The sequence below is a fragment of the Rattus norvegicus genome, chromosome 7 (assembly GCF_021556685.1).
Source record: "Rattus norvegicus strain SHRSP/BbbUtx chromosome 7, alternate assembly SHRSP_T2T, whole genome shotgun sequence".
NCBI lineage: Eukaryota > Metazoa > Chordata > Mammalia > Rodentia > Muridae > Rattus > Rattus norvegicus.
Window position 1 is genome coordinate 96,514,643 of NC_141540.1, and position 25,566 is coordinate 96,540,208.

The 25,566-nt window shown below is 42.1% G+C and overlaps 1 protein-coding gene across 4 annotated transcripts in view; it reads left to right on the top strand.

Annotated features, from left to right (window-relative positions):
- Col14a1 (collagen type XIV alpha 1 chain) overlaps positions 1-25,566 on the top strand; it is a 215,166-nt gene that overhangs the window by 110,292 nt on the left and 79,308 nt on the right. For all 4 annotated transcript variants that reach the window (NM_001130548.2, XM_087557373.1, XM_087557374.1 and 1 more), the window contains 8 exon segments: positions 4,653-4,769; positions 13,153-13,299; positions 17,292-17,348; positions 21,547-21,686; positions 22,681-22,804; positions 23,068-23,211; positions 24,663-24,827; positions 25,452-25,490. In NM_001130548.2, coding sequence (NP_001124020.1) covers positions 4,653-4,769; positions 13,153-13,299; positions 17,292-17,348; positions 21,547-21,686; positions 22,681-22,804; positions 23,068-23,211; positions 24,663-24,827; positions 25,452-25,490 — 933 coding nt within the window.

Consider the following 25,566-nt stretch of genomic DNA (forward strand, 5'->3'; position numbering starts at 1 on the left):
GGCTGGCATTTGTGTTCTCTTAGGGTCTGTATGACATCTGTCCAGGATCTTCTGGCCTTCATAGTTTCTGGCGAAAAGTCTGGTGTGATTCTGATAGGTCTGCCTTTATATGTTACTTGACCTTTTTCCCTTACTGCTTTTAATATTCTTTCTTTATTTTGTGCGTTTGGTGTTTTGACAATTATGTGACGGGAGGTGTTTCTTTTCTCGTCCAATCTATTTGGAGTTCTGTAGGCTTCTTGTATGTCTATGGGTATCTCTTTTTTTAGGTTAGGGAAGTTTTCTTCTATGATTTTGATGAAGATATTTACTGGTCCTTTGAGCTGGGAGTCTTCACTCTCTTCTATACCTATTATCCTTAGGTTTGATCTTCTCATTGAGTCCTGGATTTCCTGTATGTTTTGGACCAGTAGCTTTTTCTGCTTTACATTATTTTTGACAGTTGAGTCAATGATTTCTATGGAATCTTCTGCTCCCAAGATTCTCTCTTCCATCTCTTGTATTCTGTTGGTGAAGCTTGTATCTACAGCTCCTTGTCTTTTCTTTTGATTTTCTATGTCCAGGGTTGTTTCCATGTGTTCTTTCTTGATTGCTTCTATTCCCATTTTTAATTCCTTCAACTGTTTGATTGTGTTTTCCTGGAATTCTTTCAGGGAATTTTGCGATTCCTCTCTGTAGGCTTCTACTTGTTCTCTAAGGGAGTTCTTTATGTCTTTCTTGAAGTCCTCCAGCATCATGATCAAATATGATTTTGAAACTAGATCTTGCTTTTCTGGTGTGTTTGGATATTCCGTGTTTGCTTTGGTGGGAGAATTGGGCTCCAATGATGCCATGTAGTCTTGGTTTCTGTTGCTTGGGTTCCTGCTCTTGCCTCTCGCCATCAGATTATCTCTAATGTTACTTTGTTCTGCTATTTCTGATCGTGGCTAGACTGTCCTATAAGCCTGTGTGTCAGGAGTGCTGTAGACCTGTTTTCCTGTTTTCTTTCAGCCAGTTATGGGGACAGAGTGTTCTGCTTTCGGGCGTGTAGTTTTTCCTCTCTACAGGTCTTCAGCTGTTCCTGTGGGCCTGTGTCTTGAGTTCACCAGGCAGGTTTCTTGCAGGGGAAAAGTTGGTCCTACCTGTGGTTCCAAGGCTCAAGTTTGCTCGTGGGGTACTGCCCAAGTCCTCTCCGCGGCAGCAGCAACCGGGAAGATCTGCGCCGCTCTTTCCGGGAGCCTCCGTGCACCAGGGTTCCAGATGACATTTGGTGTTTTCCTCTGGCGTCTGGATGTGCACAGAGTGCAGTCTCTTCTGGTTTCCCAGGCGTGTCTGCCTCTCTGAAGGTTTAGCTCTCCCTCCCACGGGATTTGGGTGCAGAGAACTGTTTATCCGGTCTGTTTCCTTCAGGTTCCGGCGGTGTCTCAGGCGCAGGGGTCCTGCCACTCCTGGCCCCTGCCCTACGGGAACCCAGAGGCCTTATACAGTTGCCTCTTGGGCCAGGGATGTGGGCAGTGTTGGTGGTCTCCTCCGCTCTGCAGCCTCAGGAGTGCCCACCTGATCAGGCGGTGAGGTCTCTCTCCCATGGGGTTTGGGAGCAGAGAGCTGCTGCGGGCCGGGATCCGCGGGTCATGTGCCTCATTCTTAAGACTTGTCGTGATAGAAAATTTGAAATGAGACTTAACTGCCTTACATATTAGTGATGACCCTGGAGAAAGTTGTTATCTTCTCAGGACCACAGGACTTCTAGATTCTAGGATGAAGACAATAGCCATCCTGTAGCAGTTATAGTGTGGATGGAGGAGCTAATGTATGCAAAGTGCCTGTTATGGCAGACAGATGCTCCCTATATAGCTGCTATTATTATTGTAATAATTGTGTTATATTTGTCATGTGTGGATCTTTGTCTCAAATAGAATGATTAGTTAAGAAAACCAATGGCATTCATGAATTTGGCTTCTGTAAGACCAGGCTCCAATCTACTCTGTGGTTTTTTTGTTTTTGTTTTGTTTTGTTTTTGTATTTTGTAGAATGATTCCTAAATTCCCTTCTGTGGAGTGTCTTGGCATCTCAAAGATTAGATACTGAATAACTTATAATTTTATCTCAAAAGAATTGTTCCCTCCCCCGCCCTCCATTGGGTATGGTGACACCTCATCATTTGGAAGGCTGATATAGGAGAATCGGGGCTACATAAAAAGATCCTATCTTAAAAATCACAAAATAAACAGGAATAAGAAATAGAACAAAGTCAGGTGTAGTTACACACACCTTTAACCCCAGCTCTCAGGAAGCAAAATCCAAACCAAAACAAAACAAAATAAAACCTCCCAAAGACATGCACACAGGGCAAAATTGTGTTCTCTGCGTTTGAGGACTCCAGGGTGCCTTTCGCCCATGGTTCTGTCTTCTTGACTACTGAGGTGACACTGTTTTGGGTACTAGCATGGTTGGTAAGTATGTTTCTCTGTTGTGCTGTTTCAGCAACCCCCAGCTCCTCCTTATCCTGCCGGACTCTGTGCTCAGCCCCTCCCTCTGTCCTCAGCCCCTCCCTCTGTCCTCAGCCACGCCCTCTGTGCTCAGCCCCTCCCTCTGTCCTCAGCCCCTCCCTCTGTGCTCAGCCCCTCCCTCTTTCCTCAGCCCCTCCCTCTGTCCTCAGCCTCTCCCTCTGTCCTCAGCCCCTCCCTTTGTACTCAGCCCCTCCCTCTGTGCTCAGCCCCTCCCTCTGTGCACAGTCCCTCCCTCTGTCCTTGGCCCCTCCCTCTGTGCTCAATCCCTCCCTCTGTCCTTGGCCCCTCCCTCTGTGCTCAGTCCCTCCCTCTGTCCGTAGCCCCTCCCTCTGTCTTCTACCCTTCTGGTTTATGTCTCTACCACTGGTTGTGTCTCTAGACTAATTTTTATTGGCATCTTTTTGTGCGCTCTTTTTCTCACTCCATCTTTCTTTTCTTCTTTTCTTCTTTTCTCCATTAGTAAGAACGCTGAACATTCCAAACATACTTTTGAAAACAGAGAATATTAAATTGTTTTAAACTCTTACCCATTAAGTAGAAATTAAACAGTTTTTCTTATTCTCCTTCTCCCATGTAAAATACAACCTCACACAATGAAACATAATTTAATGCTCTAAAAAGATTTTAGCACGGTTGTTATAATTATTAATTTCCATTTCTTTTGTGGGAAGGGAGTATTTCAGTTGGCCTTAGGAAATGAGTCTTCCCCCTCTGCTCCACCAGAAAGGAGCAATTAAAAGATGTAAATTATGATTGGGAAAGATTATTTTACTACCTTGAGAACAATAATTATGCAGTAACTTCATTTTATGAATTAACAGAGAGGCTGACAGAAAAGAAAAATCATATGGAAGAAAGAGGTTATTTGGGGAAAGAAATGTAAATTTTCTGCTTTTGAATCTAAATGATAAACACCAAATGCTTACTTTTATATTGTCCTAAAGAAAACTTTCCATTGTTTTCCCCAAACTGATCCTCCATGTAGATCAGATTTCTAAGGTAAGGAAATCCAGGGTTGGGGATTTAGCTCAGTGGTAGAGAGCTTGCCTAGGAAGCGCAAGGCCCTGGGTTTGGTCCTCAGCTCCGGGGGGGGGGGGGGGGGGGGGAAGAAATCCAAATAGTTTCTCTTATGTGTGCAAATTCTACAACGTAATTTCTAAATAGGTTCAATCTTATTCAACTCTATTTTTTTGATTGACTATTATTGCCCATATTTAAGAGGTATCTGTGGGTTTTTAATTCATGGATCCATCATGACAAGATCTAATTAGGATAATTAGCATATGTCACCTTAAATGTGTATTTTTTTTTTGTGCTGAGACTATTCAAAATCTGCTGTTCTTTTGGTTTTCAGACCTGCAGGTTTTCAGACCTGCATTGTTTTAAGCTATAGCAGGCCCACTGTGTGATAGTCCCACTGTGTGATAGTCCCACTGTGTGATAGTCCCAGTGAGTGATAGGACACTTGGCTTCATTCCTCTCTCAGTTACCTAGAACAGTGAAGGAGCCCCTCCCTCATCTTCTAGTCTCCCCATGGTCTCCAGCTTCTGGTAGCTAATGCTTTTCTCTAATTTTATGAGATCATAATGGGTATCTATTGCCATCTAAAATAATGAATCCTGCCTTTTGCAACAAAAGACCTAGAAGACCTTGAGTCGATAGCCTGACACAAAAGGGCAAATGCCACAAAACCTTTCACACAGTGCTATGAGACCAGTCTTTGTGAAGCCACTCTTGTTTGTGTGACATGCCTATGTCTACCCTGTTCTTCCCTTTGATTACGTCATGGCTGTTGTCATTCTCCTGTAGTCCATACTGTGTTACTTTGTATTGCACAGTCACTGTGGAACAGGTGAAGGCACATAACGAAGACGCTTACATATCACCTATTCCCTTGTTACTCACCGCATCTTACCTTTCCCTGTGAATACGTGTGTCCTTTCCACTTGCAAAAATGAGACAGTCTGCTTCCTGGGTCTTGTTTTGCACAGATTGATTTAAATTATAAAGAACTTATCTTCTTTTCCTCAGCTTCCTGTGAGTTGGTACGTTTCCCATTTCTGCTCTGAATGAAAATGTTAACAGAAATTACTTTTCTGAACTGGGTACAGTTTGTGACATTGTTTGCAGAGTGACATGGTTTTGTTTCTGTTTTTGTTACAGTGTTCTTGGGTGTGACAGATCTCCAAGCCAATCAGGTTGAAATGACAAGCTTGTGTGCTCGGTGGCAAATCCATCGCCATGCCACAGCCTACAGGATAGTTCTAGAATCCCTTCAGGGTAAGTACAATTTTGTGCAGCACTTGCATGCCTGCTTTTATGTAAATCACTGTGGAAAGTCACATTAGCCTAGAGCCCTTGTCTGCAAGCTTCAAGTTCTGGGATCAGAGATTCAGCATGTGACATCAGACCTGCTGAACTTAACGTGTGACCTCTCCTCACCTGTTAGCAGATGTAACCAAGGCATTGATTTTCAGGGTTCTGTGAGGTATATGCTGAGAGAATGCATGTAGAAGCTTATCCATCAATGCTTTGCACCCAGCAAGCTCCCAAACAATGCAATCTGCTGTTGGTCTCAGGAGCCACATAACCAGACTAGCATGCATTCAAATTGCATGGTGCTAGCACCGTGCTGGCCACTCCATGGTGACCAGCTGCAAATAGCATGTTTTTCTGAGTGTTTCTTTGCCCTGGTGATAAGTTGTGAACACATTCTCATTCAGGAGGAAGCATCGTGTATCCATCTCTGTAGGGGTTTGGTCTGACATATATAGGAGTTCAAAATAGAATTATTGGTGGAGACAAGAAAAACATTTTAAAAAGATATATATTCTATGGATGTGTGAAATCTGAGTTATGGCTGTTTAAGCCAAAGGAGATGAAAGATATGCTTACTATGAGTAGAGGAACAACTACATAATTGAATTAAAGTTCATATCTCTCTATGATCATATTTAATATAGAAGGGTTAATATTTACTGGCATTTGTTAAGCTTAAAGATACTAAGCTTAATACTCATACTCCCAAAATGTCCCACAATAATTTGATCCTTATATATATATTTTGAGAACCTATGAAGAAAGAATAAGTTTCTGTAGATAGTTACTCTATTTTGGAAAAATATTTAACCATTTGGGTTGACAATAATACGTATGAAAGTCAGTGTGATCACTGGAACTACTACTATTTAGAGCTATTCTTATTCAAGATTTTTAGCACAATGCATTTGCAGAGAAGCATTGAGGTTGTTTAAAGGAAGATATGATTGGTGTATAACTGTAGGTCTGTAGTCCCAAATCACAGCGAGTTCTTTCTCACCTGAGACTTTCGTTGGCTACAGAATGAACCAAAATGTGTCTCTCACACTCCCTCAGAATTACTTTCAAGCTGGAAGAGACCGTTCAAACTGAACCACTATAGTCTTGAAAAGAATGGACAGAAGCCTCGTTTCGTTTACTTTCGGTCAGTGTTTGTAGCTGAGGGGTTCAGCAGCTGAGTTAGCTCTGTTGTCTCTCACCTGACATGGTATTTATCTGCAAGAGAGTCTTATCTAGAGCTGCTGAAGAGAGAGTTTGGTCAGGAAGATGTGGGAGTAGCTGTAGGGAAAGCATTTCTGATATTTAATTTCATTTTTTTGGTGCTTTTAAAAATTAATTATTTTATTTATTCACATTCCATATGTTGCCCGACTCCCAGTCCCCTCTCTCAGAGTTCTTCATCCCCTCTCCCTCCCCTTTGCCTCTGATAGGGTCCTTCCCGACACCTACTCACCTACACCCCGTCTGGGCATCGCCCTTCCCTGGGGCATCGAGTCTTTACAGGATTAGGGACATCCTCTCCTACTGAGGCCACACAAGGCGGTCCTCTGCTATGTATGAGCACGGGGGTGGGGGGTGGCACAGGCCACCCATGTGTGCTCTTTGAGTCGTGCCTTAGTCTCTGGAAGCTCCCAGGGGTCCAGGTTCGTTGACACTGTTGGGCTTCTTATTGGGTTGCCATCCCCCTTTAGCAGCTTTAGTCCTTCCCCTAACTTTTCCATTGGGGTCCCCAACCTCAGTCCAATGGATGTGCATTTCTGTCAGTCAGCTGCTGGTAGAGCCTCTCAGAGCCATGCTAGTCTCCTGTCTTGCAAGTACAACATAGCATCAGTGATGGTGTCAGAGTTTAGTGCCTACCCATTGTATGGATCCCAAGTTGGGCCACTCACTGGGTGGCCTTTCCTTCCGTCTCTGCTCCATTTTTGTCCCTGTATTGCTTTTAGACAGGAACAATTTTGGGTCAAAGTTTTTGAAGGTGGGCTGGTGACCCCATCCCTCCACAGGCCTTGTCTTTCTAGTGAAGATGGTCTCTTGAGGCTCCATCTTTCTAGTGTTGGGCATTTCAGCTAAGGCCACCCTCCTTGAGTCCTGGGAGGCTTTCATATTCCAGGTCCCTGGGACATTTCTGGTATTTTAACTGATAGAATTCAGTACAAAGCCTTGTGTTTCTTCTTGAGAGAAGGAAGAGTGGGGTGGGGCCCCTTCATCATACAGAGAAATGTGATTGCTTCTCTGATTCACCTGTTAAGGACTGGTGATAAAATGCCCATCATCCCATTGGGAGGATGAGACCCAAGTTTTGACCATGTGTCATTATTTCTCTGGCTACGTATACTGCCTCTGCAGTTCTCTCTCTCTCTCTCTCTCTCTCTCTCTCTCTCTCTCTCTCTCTCTCTCTCTCTCTCTCTCTCCCCTCCAGCCAAAGGAGCTATCTGGGGTAAATGGGTCTTGATTCCTCCTTGTATTAGAGAAAAGTTACATGGTAGGTTAACTTACTGCTGCATGCCTCAGTCAAATTTCTGTTGTTGAGTGAGTAAATATATTCCCCAAGGTCTGATCATATAAACCTTTATTCTGAGGTGAAGTTAGTGGAGATGTCCCTGCTGTAACCTCAGATTCTCATCATCTTTCTTCTCTGCGCTTCAGTTTCTCCAAAAATTACATCGCTTGAAAATATTAACCATGACAATTACCTACACATTTATAAGCAAACTATCTAGGCTGCACCATTTAAACTTATTTATTATATTTATGAAAACATGAATAAAGGGAGTTGAGCAAAAGGATTAATTACTGGCTTATACATTGGGAGGCTTAAATGATGCCCAACATCAGGCACCGCTGGATCCTGGTGTTTGAACAGAGTCCTTGAGATGGAGTCTTGCTCCCTTTTCCCACTCTGCTTTTCACACTCAGTTTGGCTCTGTGATGAGGCTCCAGCCAGATCCCGAGCAACAGCCCCCTTGTTTCTGGCTCCATAGAGATGGTGAAAAGAGGAATTTCTTTCTCAATATTTCCAACAGAAGTCCAGAAACTGAGTCATGCTGGCTGGTTTGATCACATGCTTCTAAATCTATCATTGAGTGCACAGGAATGAAATAAACAGACTGGTTGGACCCAGTTAATTTCCCTGACCGTGTCTGGTGGCAGTGGCCAGGAGCAGCAGGGTGGTATTTAATGCTGTCCAGATTATAAGTACCAAGAAGGGGAAGGTTGGATCCAAAGGAAAAAAGGATAGAATTCAAGACTGGCAAAGACAAGACATCTGCTCATGTAAATATTAGAACATTTTTATGGCTAAGAGAAGGGAAAAGATCACTAGAAGGACAAGGACCATATGGGGAAAGATTGAACTAAAACTTGCCAGTTAGCCATTTGCCAAACTCAATTCAGGCTTTGGTTAGTTCTGGCATAAATCAAAGTGAGAGACTTTTAGTTGATCTTGCTAACCTCCCTCTCCCTCTCCCTCTCCCTCTCCCTCTCCCTCTCCTCTCCCTCCCTCTCCCTCTCCCTCTCCCTCTCCCTCTCCCTCTCCCTCTCCCTCTCCCTCTCCCTCTCCCTCTCTATCCTCACCTGCCCATCTGTTTTTAAGTGTCATGGCAGCTAAGGTTAGATACAGCATTTCTCTTTGAGTTTCTGTCATAAAGGCCCAGACACTGTGTCTCCTTGTTAATTTGTGTGGTGAAATCTTGTAGACTACTTAGGAAAGAGTTCAGAGGGTATATGCCCTTCCCCCTCCTTTAGGTGTGAGATTTGATTGTACGGTAGTATCTGTTGTAAGAGCTAGAGGATTACAGTCTACTGGAACACCGACTTTACCAAAGACCAAGACTAGAAAGAAATGCTATGTGCAACCTATTTCAGAATCAGACTGTCTGATGTAAAGGCATTGTGACTGGGAGCAGATATTTGAGAAATCTGGGGAGAGAAAGTATTCATGTCCTAAAATTCTCAAAGCACTCTTCTCCTGACACTGAGTAGCCTCTGCAAGTGGCTCTCAGCAGCTGTACAAGGCACCATTTTGGGAGCCAAGATGGGGATGCCTTTATTGATGTAATAACAATTCAGAATGTAGGTTACCTTGCTTTTTAGAAATAAATACATAAAAAGCAGATCATTTTACTCTGTCCTAAGAAAATAAACCGAATTAACGTTCTACCTTGAGCAGAGAGAATAAAAGGGTTAGTCATCATCTGATCAATTTTGTTTTCCTTTGAGGCAAAGCCATTAGACTTGAGACACATGCCAAAAGCAGCATGTCCACTCCTTCACTCACGGAGTCCCCCTTTGTTACTGTTGGAAATCAAACTAATAGTATTTGCCATTAATTTTAATATGCCCACTCCAATTTCCAAGGATTTGGGGATTTTTTATTATTATTTGCAGTAAAGCCCATTAATATCCTATTTTCAAGGGTCCTTAAGAAGTGCACAGATAACCACGGAAAATAGGAAATGGCAGAAATAGAACATTTCTAGAGATGATTCCCTGAGGGAATCTCTGGAAAGCTTTTGTGGTTACAGATCTTCATACTCTATGCATAAGACTCAGAAAATATTTGTCTTATTGGTAGCTTACAGAGACTTCCAGTTGCAAGGGATACTTGGGCATCAGAAAGAAACCATTCTAGGGGGTTTCTGAGTCTTGGAAGCACAGAGTGAATTTGGATATTAAAAATAGTTTACTAAGCATTCACAGTAATATATAATCTTACAAAACAGTAGGCATTTTTAAATTCATGTTATTACCACAGGGGGAGGCCATGTGGAGGCCATAGCACAGCTTTGTGGAGTTGGTGCTCTCCTTCTATGTTTAAGAGAGCTCTAGGGATCAAACTCAGGTCAACAGGCATGCAGAGCAAGCATCTTTACCAGCCGAGCCATTTTGCTGGCCCAGCACCAATGCTTCCACTTGATTATTACATATGATGTATGAGAAGTAACTAAGATAGACAGTGTGCTGTTGAGAACAGGTATATTTGATTTTCTTTGTTGTGATTCTGAGAATAAACCCCAGGCCTCAAACATGCTAGAGAAACCCTGACAATACCCAGTGCAAATTTATTAATAAATATTACTTATAAAGTTCACTTATAAAAGTCTTTAATATTCACAATATATGGAAATTAGTTTCAAACGTCATTTATCAAATGACTTTAATTTTAAGGTCAAGATTGTGCCATAGCCAAAATTAAAATAATGTTTATTATGATATATAAGTATTGATACAGATTGAAATATAAGATCAAAGTTTGTCTGGACATCATGCTTTCAAAATGGCCAAAGTTCTGTGTTGTGTTCACTTAATAGTCAATTCATCTGTTTTTATATTTTGCATGTGCTGGTTTTTTTTTTTTTTTTTGGTTGGCATTGTTGTTTTTAATTTTTTTTTTATTAACTTGAGTATTTCTTATATACATTTCGAGTGTTATTCCCTTTCCCGGTTTCCGGGCAAACATTCCCCTCCCCCCTCCCCTTCCTTATGGGTGTTCCCCTCCCAACCCTCCCCCCATTGCCGCCCTCCCCCCATAGTCTAGTTCACTGGGGGTTCAGTCTTAGCAGGACCCAGGGCTTCCCCTTCCACTGGTGCTCTTACTAGGATATTCATTTTTTGGTTTTTTTTTTTGTTGTTGTTTGTTTGTTTGTTTGTTTTTTTTGGTTCTTTTTTTTTTTCCGGAGCTGGGGACCGAACCCAGGGCCTTGCGCTTCCTAGGCAAGCGCTCTACCACTGAGCTAAATCCCCAACCCCGCATGTGCTGTTTTTAAAGCAAATTTCTGAAGTGATTTTTTTAGAGAAATAGGTAGTTCCTATTAACTGCTAAACATATACAATGTATATATAATGTATGAATCCATGTCGCCTTTGACAGCAGTTTCTAAATTCCTAGCAATAAGCAGTTATAAGGCTTTGACAAATCACATGCAATCCGAGTCCGAGAAATGGCTCAGGAGTTTAGAGCACTTGCTGCTCTCGCGGAGAACTTGTGGAATAGCTGAGTTTCCAGCACTCCTGTTGGGTGGCTCACAACCTCTTGTAATTTCAGCTCTTAGGGATCCAATATCTTCTGGCCTCTTCAAGTGTGCACACACATGACATAATGTCACACAGAAACACACAGATATATACATGAAAGTTAAAAAAAATCTAGAAAAAAAGCATGTTCCCCCATTTAAGGGATGGAATCTAGAACTACTCCCAAGAGAAGTTTTTAAAGTCACGTTTTACTTGTATATTTAGTGGTAGGGGAGGGGAGGCACCCATGTGTCACATCACCTGTGGAGGACTGTTTGTGGGAGCTGGTTCTGTTCTTCTTCTGTCGTGTGGGTTCCAAGGATCACACTCAAGCCCTGGGACTTGGCAGAAAACACCTTTATCCACTGAGCCATGTTGCTGGCCCCTAGAGGGAAATTTCGATGTTTGCTCTTTTTGTAGTAATCACAATTCCTCCTTCTTGCCAGATATCTATTATGCCAAGAAATAAATATTATGACTAATTCTGAAACTTTTCTGTAATTAACGCCCCCCCCCCAAAGTCCCAGCCCTGACTTATGAGGACCTCTTACCTGGCCTTTAGCTAGTGAGCACACCAGAACTCTCAGAATGTTTCATTTTGAAGAATGACGTCTTTACACCAGTTTATGATGTAGTGGTGTACAGGAAGTGATGCCATTTGAAACCTGAGCTTAGAGTTTGAATTCAATTTTCAGTTTGTGGCTGAGCTTGGGACTGTAGTAACTTGTGAATGTTTCTGGCCTCCTGTTTCTAGTCTTTAAAGTGAGGATAATCATAACTGATATAAGAATAGAATGGATTAGTATTTGTAAAAATCCGTATGATAGCTCTTGGCACATGATAAGCATTCATTAACTTTTTGGCTGCTGCTGTGGTGGTTATCATGAAGCAGAAAACACAGAGACCTGGAATAAAGTAGGCTGTCACCGAATGGTGAATGTGATTCACCCACTTGCTCTGGCTGCAGACACCAGGGCCAGCAGTGATTCTTCCAAAGGGGTATAGCAATTTTACTGTGGGTGTAGAGAAGAGACGGGGACCAACGGTTACTCCTGTGACGTTCTTTGTGCCTCGGGCATGGGGAAGACAGAAGGTGTGGTGATGTATGACACAACTCCCTGAGGGGGTTCAAAGTACCTGGTTACCAGTGACTGGGAACCAGTACTCCTGTCTCTGTGGCCTTAATCCACTTCAGCACCATGCCCTGTTCAAAGAACACAATGGGGTTTTCATAGTGTATTCAGGAAGGTTTAGGAAACGCATACTAAGTTTCCTCTGTCTCCTTTATGACAAAAGCATAGCAGCTGTCAGATCAATCAAGCCTGGACATGGGGATGATGCTCAGGGATCGAATGCTCCCCCATTCTGCAAAAGGCCCAAGGTTCAGTCCCTAGTGCCCCATAAAACTGGGTGTGGTCTCACACATCTCCTATCCCTTCTCCTACTCCGACGATGGAGGCAGAAGGATCGGAAATTAAAAAAAAAAGAAAAACAAAACACAAAAAACAAAGCTGCACAACGAGTTCAAGGCCAAACTAAGCTTGAGATGTGTGCAGGGGTAATGAGAGGGGAAGAGGTCTTCAGAGAGGACAAGGAGCAAATGGAGAGAGGGAGGGAACTTATGTGACTTGAAAGCCAAAGGACTTTATTTGAGGAGATGAAGGGGGCCACAAGGAGGAGGATGGGGAAGGACAGTAAGGGATGGGGATGACATAGTAATGACACATGCATGAAAGTGCTGTAAGGAAACCCATCATTTTGTTTGCTAACCTAAAATATTAATTAAAAAAAATCAGGAGCGACAGACAAGAAGCAGGGCACTCTGGAGACCCCCTCCTTGTCCTGGGAATGCCCCACGCTTGCGTGCCTGCTGCTTTGAGAATAAATTCTAATTGCAGTGACTTAGACCAGCGTCCAGAAGGGAACCCTGTTGAATGGTCTTAAATTGTATGCAGTTAAAGACCATTCTGTTTATGTAAGTTTGTGATCACGTGACTATGTTCTGGTGAATCAAGCCTAGTAAATGAGAGTTGAGTGCAACAGATGAGTTAAGACACGTGCACATAATATTGTGTGGTCATAGTTCTTCTTTCAATAAAGACTTGACTTGGTGATTTTAAAATAATAAGCCTTACTTTTGTCCATATTAAATGTAATTTTTAACAGATGTTCAGTAAATATACAAAAAATTTTACCTGGAGATACAATGCTGCAAATAAAGTAAATGGTCGTGTGACATATGCTATTCCTATTATGCATTTTGAAGTCAATAATTGACGAAATGCTGTGTTTGTTTTTGTCTCATATACGTTTTGTTTTGCTTTTAATGTAGACACACAAGCACAAGAATCCACCGTGGGAGGAGGAGTAAACAGGCATTGCTTCTATGGACTTCAGCCTGACTCAGAATATAAAATCAGCGTTTATACAAAGCTCCAGGAGATAGAGGGACCGAGCGTGAGCATCATGCAGAAAACACGTAAGTCAAGCGTCTTCTCCTGATCCCCCTAGAAATCAGCAAATAGTGTATCGGTTTGGATCTACGGCTTCACGCTGCTTAGAAAAATAAGAGCTCTCGACAGCTATGAGTGTGAGCGATGCACATTTTCTCTTTTATCCACCCCCAAATTCCTCACAATGCCCAGCTATTGCCATCAGAGTGTTTTCCTTTCCATTCTCTATACGTTGCCACAAGTCCATCTGATGGCAAAGGGCTGAAAACAATGATTTACATTGTGATCCAAATGCATTCATGGTATGTGGTGTGTGAAATCGAGTTTGAGGACAATGCCATCTTATCGCATCAGTGAGAGTGGGCTCAGAGCCAACATGTTCCAACTGGCTGACCCTGGAGAAATTGCCTCCCTTAAGATGTTTTTCGAGCTGGCCCCAGATCTGATGCATGGAATGGAAAAGCAAAGTAGAAAATGAAAACAAAACACCTTTTATATGTTCCAAGGAGCTGAGGGTGTCAGCCTCTTAGAGTAGTTTTTTTCCCCATTAATTAATTTATTTATTCACTTTACATCCCGATTTCAGTCCCTCTCCTTTCAGTTTCCACCTTAAATGACTCCTCCCCCCACCCATCCCTCCTTTTTACCTCTCAGAAGTGGGAGGTCCCTTCTGGGTACCAACCCACCCTGGTGCCTCAAGTCACTGCAGCACTAGGCACACCCTCCCCTCTGAGGGCAGACCAGGCAGTTCAGTCAGGGGTACAGGATTCATAGGCAGGCAACAAAGTCAGGGTAAGCCCCCGTTGCAGTTGTTGGGGCGCCTGCACGAAGTCCAAGCTTCACATCGGCTACATATGAGTTTGTGTAGGGCTGGGTCTAGTCGTTGTACAGTCTTTGGTTGGTGGTGTAGTCTCTGAGAAACCCAAAGTATATACAGGTTAGTTGACTCTGCTGGTGTTCTTGTGGAGTCCCTGGTCCCTCCAGGTCTTACAGTAGCTTTTTAATAGAATTCAAATTCTTGAATATGAGCATATGAACAGGTGGTAGATGATGGGATCTCCTTCTGGTTTTGCATGGCACATAGAAAGAACTATCACCCTGTACAGATCGTCTAGCCTCCAGGACCATGGAGAAAGCAACCACAGTCAGCAAATTCCCTTAACAAACTGGATGAGCTCGTGTGTTATAGCTCGTCTTTAATTGCAGCACTCAGGAGGCAGAGGCAGGAGGATCTCTGTGACCTCCAGGTTGGCCAGTGCTACATAGCGAGATGCTTCCAAAAATAATTAATTAAACGATAAGAAGTTGAATCATCTAAAATTTTAATGTAGAGCCTTTATTTCACAATAAATATATTTGACATTTTACACATGTGTTTTTGACATATAATTATACATCATAAAATCTAAGAGCCATTTTAAGTGGGCAACTCAGTTATTTTGAGTACATTTGAAGAGACATACAAGCATCACTATCATACCGTCTTAAAGCATTTCCATCATCCCAAAGAAACCTTAACCTTACTCTGTCACCTTTCCACTGTTATGTAACCTCAAGTCATGCCCTTTCTTTTGCATTATCTTTTCCTAGACATTTTATATGAACAAAAATAAATAGCAGACAGCCCCCTGTACCTGCCATGTTTTAATTAGCATGCCTTTGAAATTTACCGAAGCCATGGAATGTACCAGGTGCCCGTTTCTTTCCTGGTAGACTGAAATTATGTCTTGTGGATGTGCATCATATAATGTGTGAAGTTAACAGGTCTTTGGCAGTATACAAGTCCTAGAGTCAAGCATGTTTTATTGGATCTCTGTGAGGCCACTTTCAGCTATCATGGTCTTGGGAGGTTCAACACCTCCGAGATTTTTTTTGCTTATCCATAAAATTGATTATCTATTTTCTTACCACCAATGGTAAGAAAACACCTTTGACCATCTGTTGAACTCTTGAACTTGTGTTTTACCAAACACATACTTTGTCTTCTCCATTACCTTCTTGGGAGTCAAAGCTAATTGCCTCAGAGCTACAGCTCAATATCATGCATTTTCTCTGGACCTTTATTTAAAAAAAATTTTTAAAGTACATTTTAAAGTCTTTGGACAGCTTTCAAAGACATACCCTTCTGGTGCCAATCTGCCAGAAGCTTTTAATTTCTGGGTTCTCAGGTTTATAAGCTAAATTCGCTGTTCATGCTTAGCACTTGTCTGACTATTAAAAACAACTGACTTTGTGACCCCTGGTTTACCTTAGTATCTCCTAACCTTAATCTCACAACTGTTAGCTAGCAACTTGGGGTTGATCCCAATTGGATCTCTTAGTTTGATGTAAATATTTCCCTGATATGGGAGATATATGTCTCCTTGTAGCTTCCAACCACTGGCTCTAGCTTAACTTTCTGAAGCAACACGGATCAGGACTGTTTATCTGCTATGTGACAGCCCATCATATGGTTGACGATAGGGACCATCTGTATGCCATGTAAGGAGCATAAGCCTGTGGCCCCAGGATGGGTGTTCTCCATATCCAAGAGATGCTTTGGTTAGATGTTTTGCTCAAACGTTCCCTTGGTGTGATTCTGAGTTTATTGATGAAACTGAGGATGTCTTAATCTTATATTTTAAGGAAATGTGTACTAGTAAAGATGACCTAGTAGTCCTAAATCATTTAAAGTGCATACGCCAGGCGTTGGAAGCATTTTGTAGTGATCCAAACAGAGTTTTGCAGTCATAGTTTTAGGATTAGAGACTGTCTTTTCCTCTTTTCTCTCTCCATTTTAATTTTAGAATCCTCAAACAACAGCAACAACAAAAACCTTTTAAAACAACAGGGATTCATATGTCCGTATCTGAACAGGAGCATCACATCATGTGTTTCCCCTCAATCTTTCTGGAAAGACAAAGCTCTATTAATGTGGTTCCTTCCAAAAATACCTTTCACTTTACCTACAGATGGGATCCTGCCGCAGAGTCCCATGACTTGCCTTGTGTCACTCAGGAATTAGCTCACGGACATTTTCCCTCTATCAGTAACATACAGTTACCTCATTCTTTCATGTTGACTCACTCATGTCATGAGGCTGATTTAATTTTACTGGATCCCAGATTAGAAGAGAACACAAAATTCATCTCTCCTTATGAAGGAATTCGCTTTAAACATCTGTCAGAGCTTGAACTTCCCAGCTGTCGGCTGCCTGAAGCTGGAGTTCCCTTTTGTGGACAGGCGTTATCATTGGTGGCGTTTCCCAAATATTAAGCTGGGAGGATGAAAATTTTCTGTGTTTTTTTCCCCTAAATCTTCAGTGTCAGGTATCAATAAAAATGAAAAACAACATACTATTTTATCATTACCTACAACTGTAGGCGACAATGGTGCTACCACTCCTTGGTGCTTGGCTGTGCGAGTTGGCATGAGAATCAGTCTTCTCTCTGACTGTCCCCAGGTCGTCTGAATGCTGCAGGCCCAAAAGATCTGACCACACTCCAGTCCCTACGTCTTTATTCTTGGTCCTCAGAAACGAGAGGCTTTTTTTTTCAAGATGCACACTGAGCAGAATAGAGAGTGAATCATATTTCATTTGTAAGTGGCATCTTTGGAGACATAGACTGGGAAGGGTTAGAAGTATCAGGGACCAAAGATTGATGGTCAGTGCTTAGGCAGAATGGAAATGAGGTTCACTGTCTGTGTGAAAACAGCCAGAACCTACATCTCACCAGAAGGCTGGGATTCATGCCTTAAATCAACATCAGAACCACTTTGTAGTTGGCAGTGTGATTAGGACGACTCCTGCTGGGCAGCCTGAATGGGGGCAGAATGCATTTCAAGCCTTTGGTGTGGCATAAAAGGATGGAGAAAGGCAGTTTTCACAGGCTGTGACTAGTTTATAGTAGTCATTAGATCCTCAAAGAAGGCAGCTATCAACATCATTGATAATTTAGAATAAGACTTACTGTATCACTTCCCTCTGTTCCCTATAGAGGACATCACTAATGAGTGTTTTTGTCCCTTTCCTACATAGAATCACTTCCCACAGAACCACCAACTTTTCCTCCAACCATCCCACCAGCAAAGGAAGGTAAGAGAACAAGAATGACAGCGTGATTCTAGATTTGGGGTTTCGGTTGTGTTTCTTTGTTCATCTAGTGAAAATCAAAGTGGATGCTGGAGAGATGGCTCAGCAGTGAAGAGCACACATTGTTGGTGCAGAGGACCTGAGTTTGGCTCCTAGCACCTAACGACTCCCTGTAGCTCTATCTTCAGGATGATTGATGCGAAGCCTCTGACCTCCCTCGAGATTCCACTCACACAGGCAGACTCACATGTACAAATACACATCATTTCAAAAAGAAATAAAATACACATTTTAGAAGAAAACCAATGTATCAATATAAAAATATTTTCTTGTCTTACCTAATATTCTCCTTAATATGCATACACAGCTTATCAAACCATGACAATTTAAAAAATTATTTAATAATAAATTGTATACACAGGTGGGTTTTTCCTACAGAATTGCTTATTATTGACCTCACTGAAAATCTCAGAATAGAGAGTGTTCACCAAGGAAGAATAGTTACATTTTATGTACATGAAAAGCTTGTGTATAATTTTAAAGCAAAGGGGAATGGTCTCCAGTTTACCCTGAAATGGCTCTCCAGCTTCTATCCTCACTGCAGCAGCTGGGGCTGCCAAGGTAATTATGCTGCCAAGCAGAGTGGTGGTCATTGATTTTCATCCCATTAATGTGCATTTATTAACTACACTATTAATTTTCAAGGTTCTTCTGTTAGGGGTGGGTAATACTGTTGGCATTTAGTCTAGGCTCCGCCTCAGAGTTACCTGGCACCAGCCAGGTGTGCCTGACTCACTTTAAAAGGGGCAGCTTCCCCCCTCCTTTTGATCTTGCTCTCTTACACTCTTCTCCCTCTCTCTGAGCTCATGGCCAGTCTCTCCTCCTCCTCTTCCTCCTCTTCCTCCTCCTCCTCTTCCTCCTCTTCCTCCTCTTCTTCCTTCTTCTTCCTCTCTCTCTCTCTCTCTCTCTCTCTCTCTCTCTCTCTCTCTGCCTTTCTCTGTCTCAACTCCCCTCAACTCCCCTCTTCATGCCCTAAATAAACTGTTCTATATTATACTGTCCTGTGGCTGGTACCTCAGGGGCAATGGATGCCTCAGCATGGGCCCACAGAGGCAACCTCTTCCCCCACACAATACCTTGCCTCCACCAAACATATTCCTTCCTTCTCCTATCTTTTAATAAAACACAACAAATACTGAAACAGAGCATGATTGCTGGTTTTTGCTTCCTTTTGGTATTATAAGAGAAAAAGGTACTAATGCAGATAATTGTGTCAGTGGTATGAGTTACAAAAGAGAAATTGGATTATGATAGCTCAGGAATGAGAGCAATGAATGCTGTGGTTGGTAGTAACTGCCAAGAGATAAATAATAAAATGTATAATGCTTGAGCAATCCATCATGTGTTTGGGGAGCAATCAATACCTTAATGGTACACACAGTAAAGAGTAGAGATAGAGTTATGAAGGGTATTGTATGCCAGCCACATAAAGGATCAGGCTTTATCCTATAAAAATATGATGCCACAAGAAGGTCAATTAAAGGAAAGATGACCTAATAAAATCTTTGCTTAGGAAAGATAACTTTGGGCCATGAAGATGGCTCAGTTTGGTAAAATTCTCAGGCAGCATGGGGTACTTGAGTTCAGACCCTGGCATCAGCATAAAGGTTGGGCAAAATATATGTAGCCCTGGGCAGATTATCTGAGCTTGTGGCCCAGCCAGGCTAACAAAAATGGCAAACTCAAGTTCTAATTCAGTGAGACACCCTGTAGGTGGAGAGTGATGCAGAAAGCATCTGGCATCAACCTCTGATCTCTATATATATTGATATACATACACATGCACCAACACATGTATATACAAATATTAGTTTATAGTGCTCACGTCAGGGCTAGAATGTTGATGCCACTCCTCCAATGTAGCCTACATAGCACCTTTTGGTACCACGAAAGCTAGCCAACAGGAAGGAAGTTTCCCGGCAGTACAAGTATGATTTCTCTATGTCCTATGGCCAAGGTGTGTGCTGTCTTGAGCAATAGGATCTGCTATCAGGCTCTGGTGGGCAGCCAGGAGCAGTAGGAACAGCCTGTGTTATTTTGGAGATTTCCAGGACAACAATGGGGGAAGAGGTATCCCACATCTGGCACTGGGATTTTTATTTAAAAACCTAGAGTATATAAAATTTTATTTTCAAAGTTATCCTGGATACTTATTAAGCAAGTATTTAAAGTTAGAAAAAAGTCTTTAAGAAAAAAAATGAAAACAAAACACTCTTATATCCTAAATGTATTTTTTCATGCATGTCGATGAATTTTCTTTTATTCTAAGCAAATGATTCATTAATAAAGTTTAAAATAAAATTTTCTTTCGTTTTGAAGATGAAGTGATGTCTTATTTCATCTTTCTGTGGAAAGAGAGGGCATGATTTCCTTTCCTGTTTATAATGACAAGACTGCAATCCTTTTCAGCTTTAGAGTCAGACTGTGAATCTGTAAAATTATGTAAGTCGCATGAGAGTCACGAAAGCAAGCTCAGCAGCTCCTCACTGTCCCAGAGTGTGACCTCCCTCAAGGGTGATTTACCTTACCTTATGGGCAACCAAAAGGAGTCAAGCTTCTACAATAAGAACTGGGCTGTTGTTTCTCAGAAAGGAGAAAGACAAATTATCTCATAGATTATTTGTATGAAACTGAATTACGATGAAAAGGTTGAGATTACATACAGCATACAGCATACAACATAGTTAATTGCAGTGATCCACAGTAATAGCCAGAAAGAGGAGTGGATAATGAGGAGCTGCCCAAAGGGGACTTTGAAAGGGGACTTACAATGGAGAAGGGTTTGGGTAATATTATTGTGTGCCTTTTTATTATGTTGATGATACCCAATAGTAACCACTGGTGGTGGCTTCCTTATGCTTGTGTTAGTGTCTACTTTTTGGAGTGGGGGGGCATGTGTCAGTGGATGGTAAAAAGACATAGAAAGGATTTTTGAGCAACTCAGTAATTAAAGTTTGAGTATGCTTCTTCACAATGAATTACAGATTTTCAAAAGACAGGTTCTCATGTAGGTTGTTGGGCTGGCATCAAACTTTTCAGTAGTTAGGAATGACCATGAACTTGTACACCTCCAGCTTCTGCTTCTCCAATGTCATGTTTACTGACATGGGCCACTATGCCCAGTTTCATGTAGTATTAGGTGTTGTGTTTTATAAAAAGATAAAAAGGAGAAATACGTTTGGTGGAGGTGTAGTCAGGTGCGGGGGAAGGGGTGCTTCTGTGGGCACATGCTGAGGTGTCCCTTCCCCTTGAGGGACCAGCTACAGGATGGTGTGGTTTAGAATAGAGTTTATTCATGGCATGGGGACATGAGGAGTTGAGAGGGTAGTCAAGCCAGAAAGTCAGAGAGAGAGAGAGAGAGAGAGAGAGAGAGAGAGAGAGAGAGAGAGAGAGAGAGAGAGAGAAGAGGAGTAGAGGCTGGCCATGAGCACATGGAGAGAGAGGGGAAGGAGAATGGGAAGAGGGGGTGCAGGGGGGAGGACAGAGCCAGAGCAAGAAGACAAGAGAGCAAGAGAGAAAGAAGGGGGTGAGCAGCCCCTTTTATAGTGAGTCAGGCATACCTGGCTGTTGCCAGGTAACTCTGGGGTAAAATCTAGATAAAACGCTAACACTAGGTATCAAACTGAAGGCTTTGAGCATTCTGGGCGGGCAACCCTAGCTACTACACCACATCTCCAACCCAAATTGTAGTTTACCTGATTCCACTGTATCACGTTTTCCTCCCAAGCTTGGCCCCTCTGCTATTAATTCAGAATCAAAAGCACAGGTGCACAGTGTGGTTGCATAGACTAATTCTTTTGTTGTATTAGACAGTGCTTGCTGCTTGCTTTAGTCTCTCCATCCCTTTCTCCCCCATTTCTCCAATCTCTCATTTTCATTCTTTGCAGCAATTGCTGGATTTATTTATCTCCCTATTCTCACATGCTCCATAGAAGCTTTTCAACCATAAATGGGAACTTGGAGCATGGAAGGGAAATAATGGTGGTAAAGTTTTAGGGCACAAAAGGTGGATCTTATAGCTTAAGCCTTTTCTTTTGGAAAGAGATTTCATTATCAGAAGGCAACCGTTAACTGTCTTCTGGCTTAATAATGATGTTATTTTCCTATAACCCCTGACTTGAAATATATTCTTGGTCTTCAGTATGTAAAGCAGCCAAGGCAGACCTAGTATTCATGGTGGATGGATCCTGGAGTATAGGAGATGACAATTTCAATAAGATCATCAACTTTCTGTATAGCACAGTGGGAGCCCTGGACAAGATTGGTGCAGATGGAACTCAGGTAAGGCTAACCAGTCAATCGTTGCATTATGCTCTGAATTCAGAAATTATTTCTTAGTCTCTTACCATGGTCACTTGTCAGGGGATGTAATCCAAGAACTGTGATGATGGAATCTTTATAGGTGTGTCCAACTTGTAGCTCATGGGATGCATAAATCTTGATAGCTATGATGTAGCCCAACAGATCTGCAGATGACAGCCTCCTACTGACATGTCAAAAGGTTGGATGTCCCTGTCAGAGAGCTACTGAGATCAACAAATTAAAGATGGTAGGCTAGTGGGGGTATTTATTTTATATTAAGGAAGAGTATCTCCTTTACACATAATATTTTCCCTGCCCTCAAGGATGTGGCAGTCTTGAGAGTAGGGGCCAGACTATGGTCACACATTTTAAGGATTGTGAAGAATGTGAAACTACTTCATTCACTCAACAGATACTCATAGCTCAGAGGATCAAACTACGAAGCAACCAACTCAAAATTGTCCCAAAGCGTCACAGGGACAGAAGTAGGAAATTAAGATGAATGAGATCACGGATTTTGAAGTAGAACATACTTGTTTTCATCTGCCTGCTCTGTCACCGAGCACATGTGTGATCTTCACACTCCTGTTTGATTTCCATGCCTCAGTTTTCTCCTTTGTTCAGTGGGTAGAGTCATCGTAGATACTTTACATTTGTATCACAGGAAGATCTTATAAAGAAGGCAACCCTGATTCTGTGGCACAGCCAGTAACCAGATTTAGGTCAGTGTTTACTTGTTAAGTTGGCAAAAACCCTAGAGTTATTAGAAAGATTATTTTTTAATCTTAGTTCTTAATAAGTGCCTATAACTTGAATTTTAACTTTCCTTTGATATTTGATCTATTGAAAACTTAAAGAGAGAGGTTTGGATTAAGGAAGAAGGAAAGAAACTATGGCTGCTACAGTGCTACTGTGTCTTCTGGCCCTGTGGAAGTCCCTACTGTGTAAAAGTGGATACACCCTCTCTCTCCAGGTGGCAATGGTTCAGTTCACTGATGACCCCCGAACAGAATTCAAACTCGATGCTTACAAAACCAAAGAGACACTTCTTGATGCAATTAGACACATTTCCTACAAAGGGGGAAATACTAAAACAGGTAAGAACCAAACAGACATTGACAAAACAATGCCCAGCGAAAGCTCCTGGTGATCATTAGGAATTTGAGGATGACTTTGTCATGAGCCTGGCTGATCCTGGCCTCACACATGATCACAAGTTCCTTGCCCTCATGTTGCAGCCTCAGCTCCCAAGACCCATAATTTTCAGTTGTTTTCATTGATGTAACAATGCTGGCCCACTCTTTTCAGCCCGAGAAAGCACGTGAAGGAGTGAAATGGAACTGTCAATTTTTTGTTTCAGGAAAAGCTATCAAGCACGTTCGAGATACCTTATTTACTGCAGACTCAGGTACAAGGAGAGGCATCCCAAAGGTCATTGTGGTGATAACTGATGGACGGTCACAAGATGATGTCAACAAAATCTCCAGGGAGATGCAGGCAGATGGTAAGGTTCATATATATATATATATATATATATATATATATATATATATATATATGCCACCATGGCTATCAAGAACAATGTTGGCACTAAGTTCATGTTCCTATCTGCTTAATTAAATATTTCCTAGTGGATAATGAAGATTTTAAAAAATCACATACCTTGACAATTCTGTAATTAGGTGCTTTTATTAGAGGAAAAGCTATGATTTGTTACCTCAGGGTTTCCTGTCTAGGGAACTGCAGCTATGAGGTATAAAGTATTAAAAGAAACAGTCTAAAGGCCTGTCTCCCAATCTGTGGAATAAATGTTCTCACAGGACAGTTGTGAAGAGTCAGTTATATGATATATATGTGACAATTTGTTTGAATTGTGGACTTGACACAATCTAGAATCACCTAGAGAGGGAGTCTCATGTCAATGAGAGGATGTTTAGATTAGGTTGGCCCTGGGCGTGCCTGTGAGGGCTTGAATTAGCGCAGGTGAGATAGCCTATGCTGCTTATGAGTGGTGTGATTTCACGGGCTGAGCCCTGAACAAAAGAGGGGTGAGCCGAACACCAGCATCTGTGTCCCCATTACTTTTTCCCTCATATTGGGTGCAGTTGGACAAGTTCCCCCACCCTCTGGCTGCTGTGACTGCCTTGCTGTGATAACCTGAAACTGTGAGCCCATACAAATCCCTTCTCCCTAAATCGCTTTGGTCAGGATGTCTTGTTATAGGAGACAAACCAGGACGATACGCTTACCAACAGCAGTTTAATACTTACCTGCCGGATTTTACATGGTGACCCAGTTTAGATTGCTAGACCTTAAGTTGTACTTCTGGAGGAAAAATATTTCTGTTTAAGTAGTACCTCATGCCATAGATGTCAGAATAAATATTAAAAATATGCAACTGAGGCTGGAGAGATGGCTCAGCTGTTAAGAGCACTGACTGCCCTTCCAGAGGTCCTGAGTTCAATTTCCAGCAACCACATGGTGGCTCACAACCATCTCTAATGGGATTCAATGCCATCTTTTGGTGTGTCTGAAGACAGTGACAGTGTACTTACACACAACCAACCAACCAACCAACCAACCAACCAATCAATCAATCAATCAATCTGAAAAAAATATGAGGCAGAGAGATCTCTGTGAGTTCGAGGCCAGCCCGGTCTATATAGTGAGTGAAAAAAAAATGCAACTGTAAGCGAGAACCGTTTGGGCTCCTTCACCAACTGGGGCTTAGCTTTATTGCTTTTTTTTTTAATGGGAAATTTCTTCAGGGGATGATGGAATATTTCTCACATAACGAAATATGCACATTAAGAATTCTGAGGAACAGTAAAAAAGGAATTGGCCACTTCTACTGGGCTTCCAAAATGAGCACATTTCAATCATTTGGACATCAAGCATTTTAAATTGTGCTTTGTGAGGTTTAAATTATTCAGAAGTCTGCTGTGTCTGTTGTAGGTTACAATATCTTTGCCATCGGTGTGGCTGATGCTGATTACTCAGAGTTGGTTCGGATCGGCAGCAAGCCCAGCTCACGTCACGTCTTCTTTGTGGATGACTTTGATGCCTTTAAGAAAATTGAAGATGAATTAATTACTTTTGTCTGTGAAACTGCATCAGCAAGTTAGTTCTTGAGAAGTTGTATTCATGAGTGTGGGTTAAGTACCTGAAATATCTAATGCCAATTAAATAAGGAGCCCCATCTAGAACTGGGGAAGAATTATAGACTCTCAGCGCTAGTTTTCAGTCAGGTATTTAGTCCTACGTTTTGAGCGTATGAGGTAGACATCCTGTCTTCCCCCTTTATGGAGGTTGAAGCTCTTCCCAAGTTGATACTTTGTGTTAAACACAGGGGTGGGAGAGAGGATGATTGAGGACAGCTTGGGGCACTTAGTATCAACCAAAGTTATACAGCAAGACCCTGTCTTAAAACCAAACCAAAGCAAAGCAAAGCAAACCAACAAATGTAGGAAATAGTTTTCAAAGATGTCTTAGTCAAAACCTCTCTCAACCTGTGCTTTCATGTAACTACCAGTGATTTAATGGCTCCAGGAACGTGGTTGGAAGCTGTGACCCTTTGGTTAAAAAGGGGGACGCTAATAACCACAGCCACATCATTGTCCTTAACTCACAGGTCAGGTGAAGAAGCTAGGAAGGTTGTGTTAATTTCCTGTGCCCACCACAATGCGGCCATGCATTTGGAAGATGCGTAGGCTGCGGTTTCACATGGCTTGCTTTGTCTTTCAGCCTGCCCAATGGTGCACAAGGATGGAGTTGATATTGCAGGTAAGCGTTACCACAGCTTCCCCCTATTTTTCTTTTGTTGAAAATAGTTGTTTGTTCGTATGATATATCCTAAATC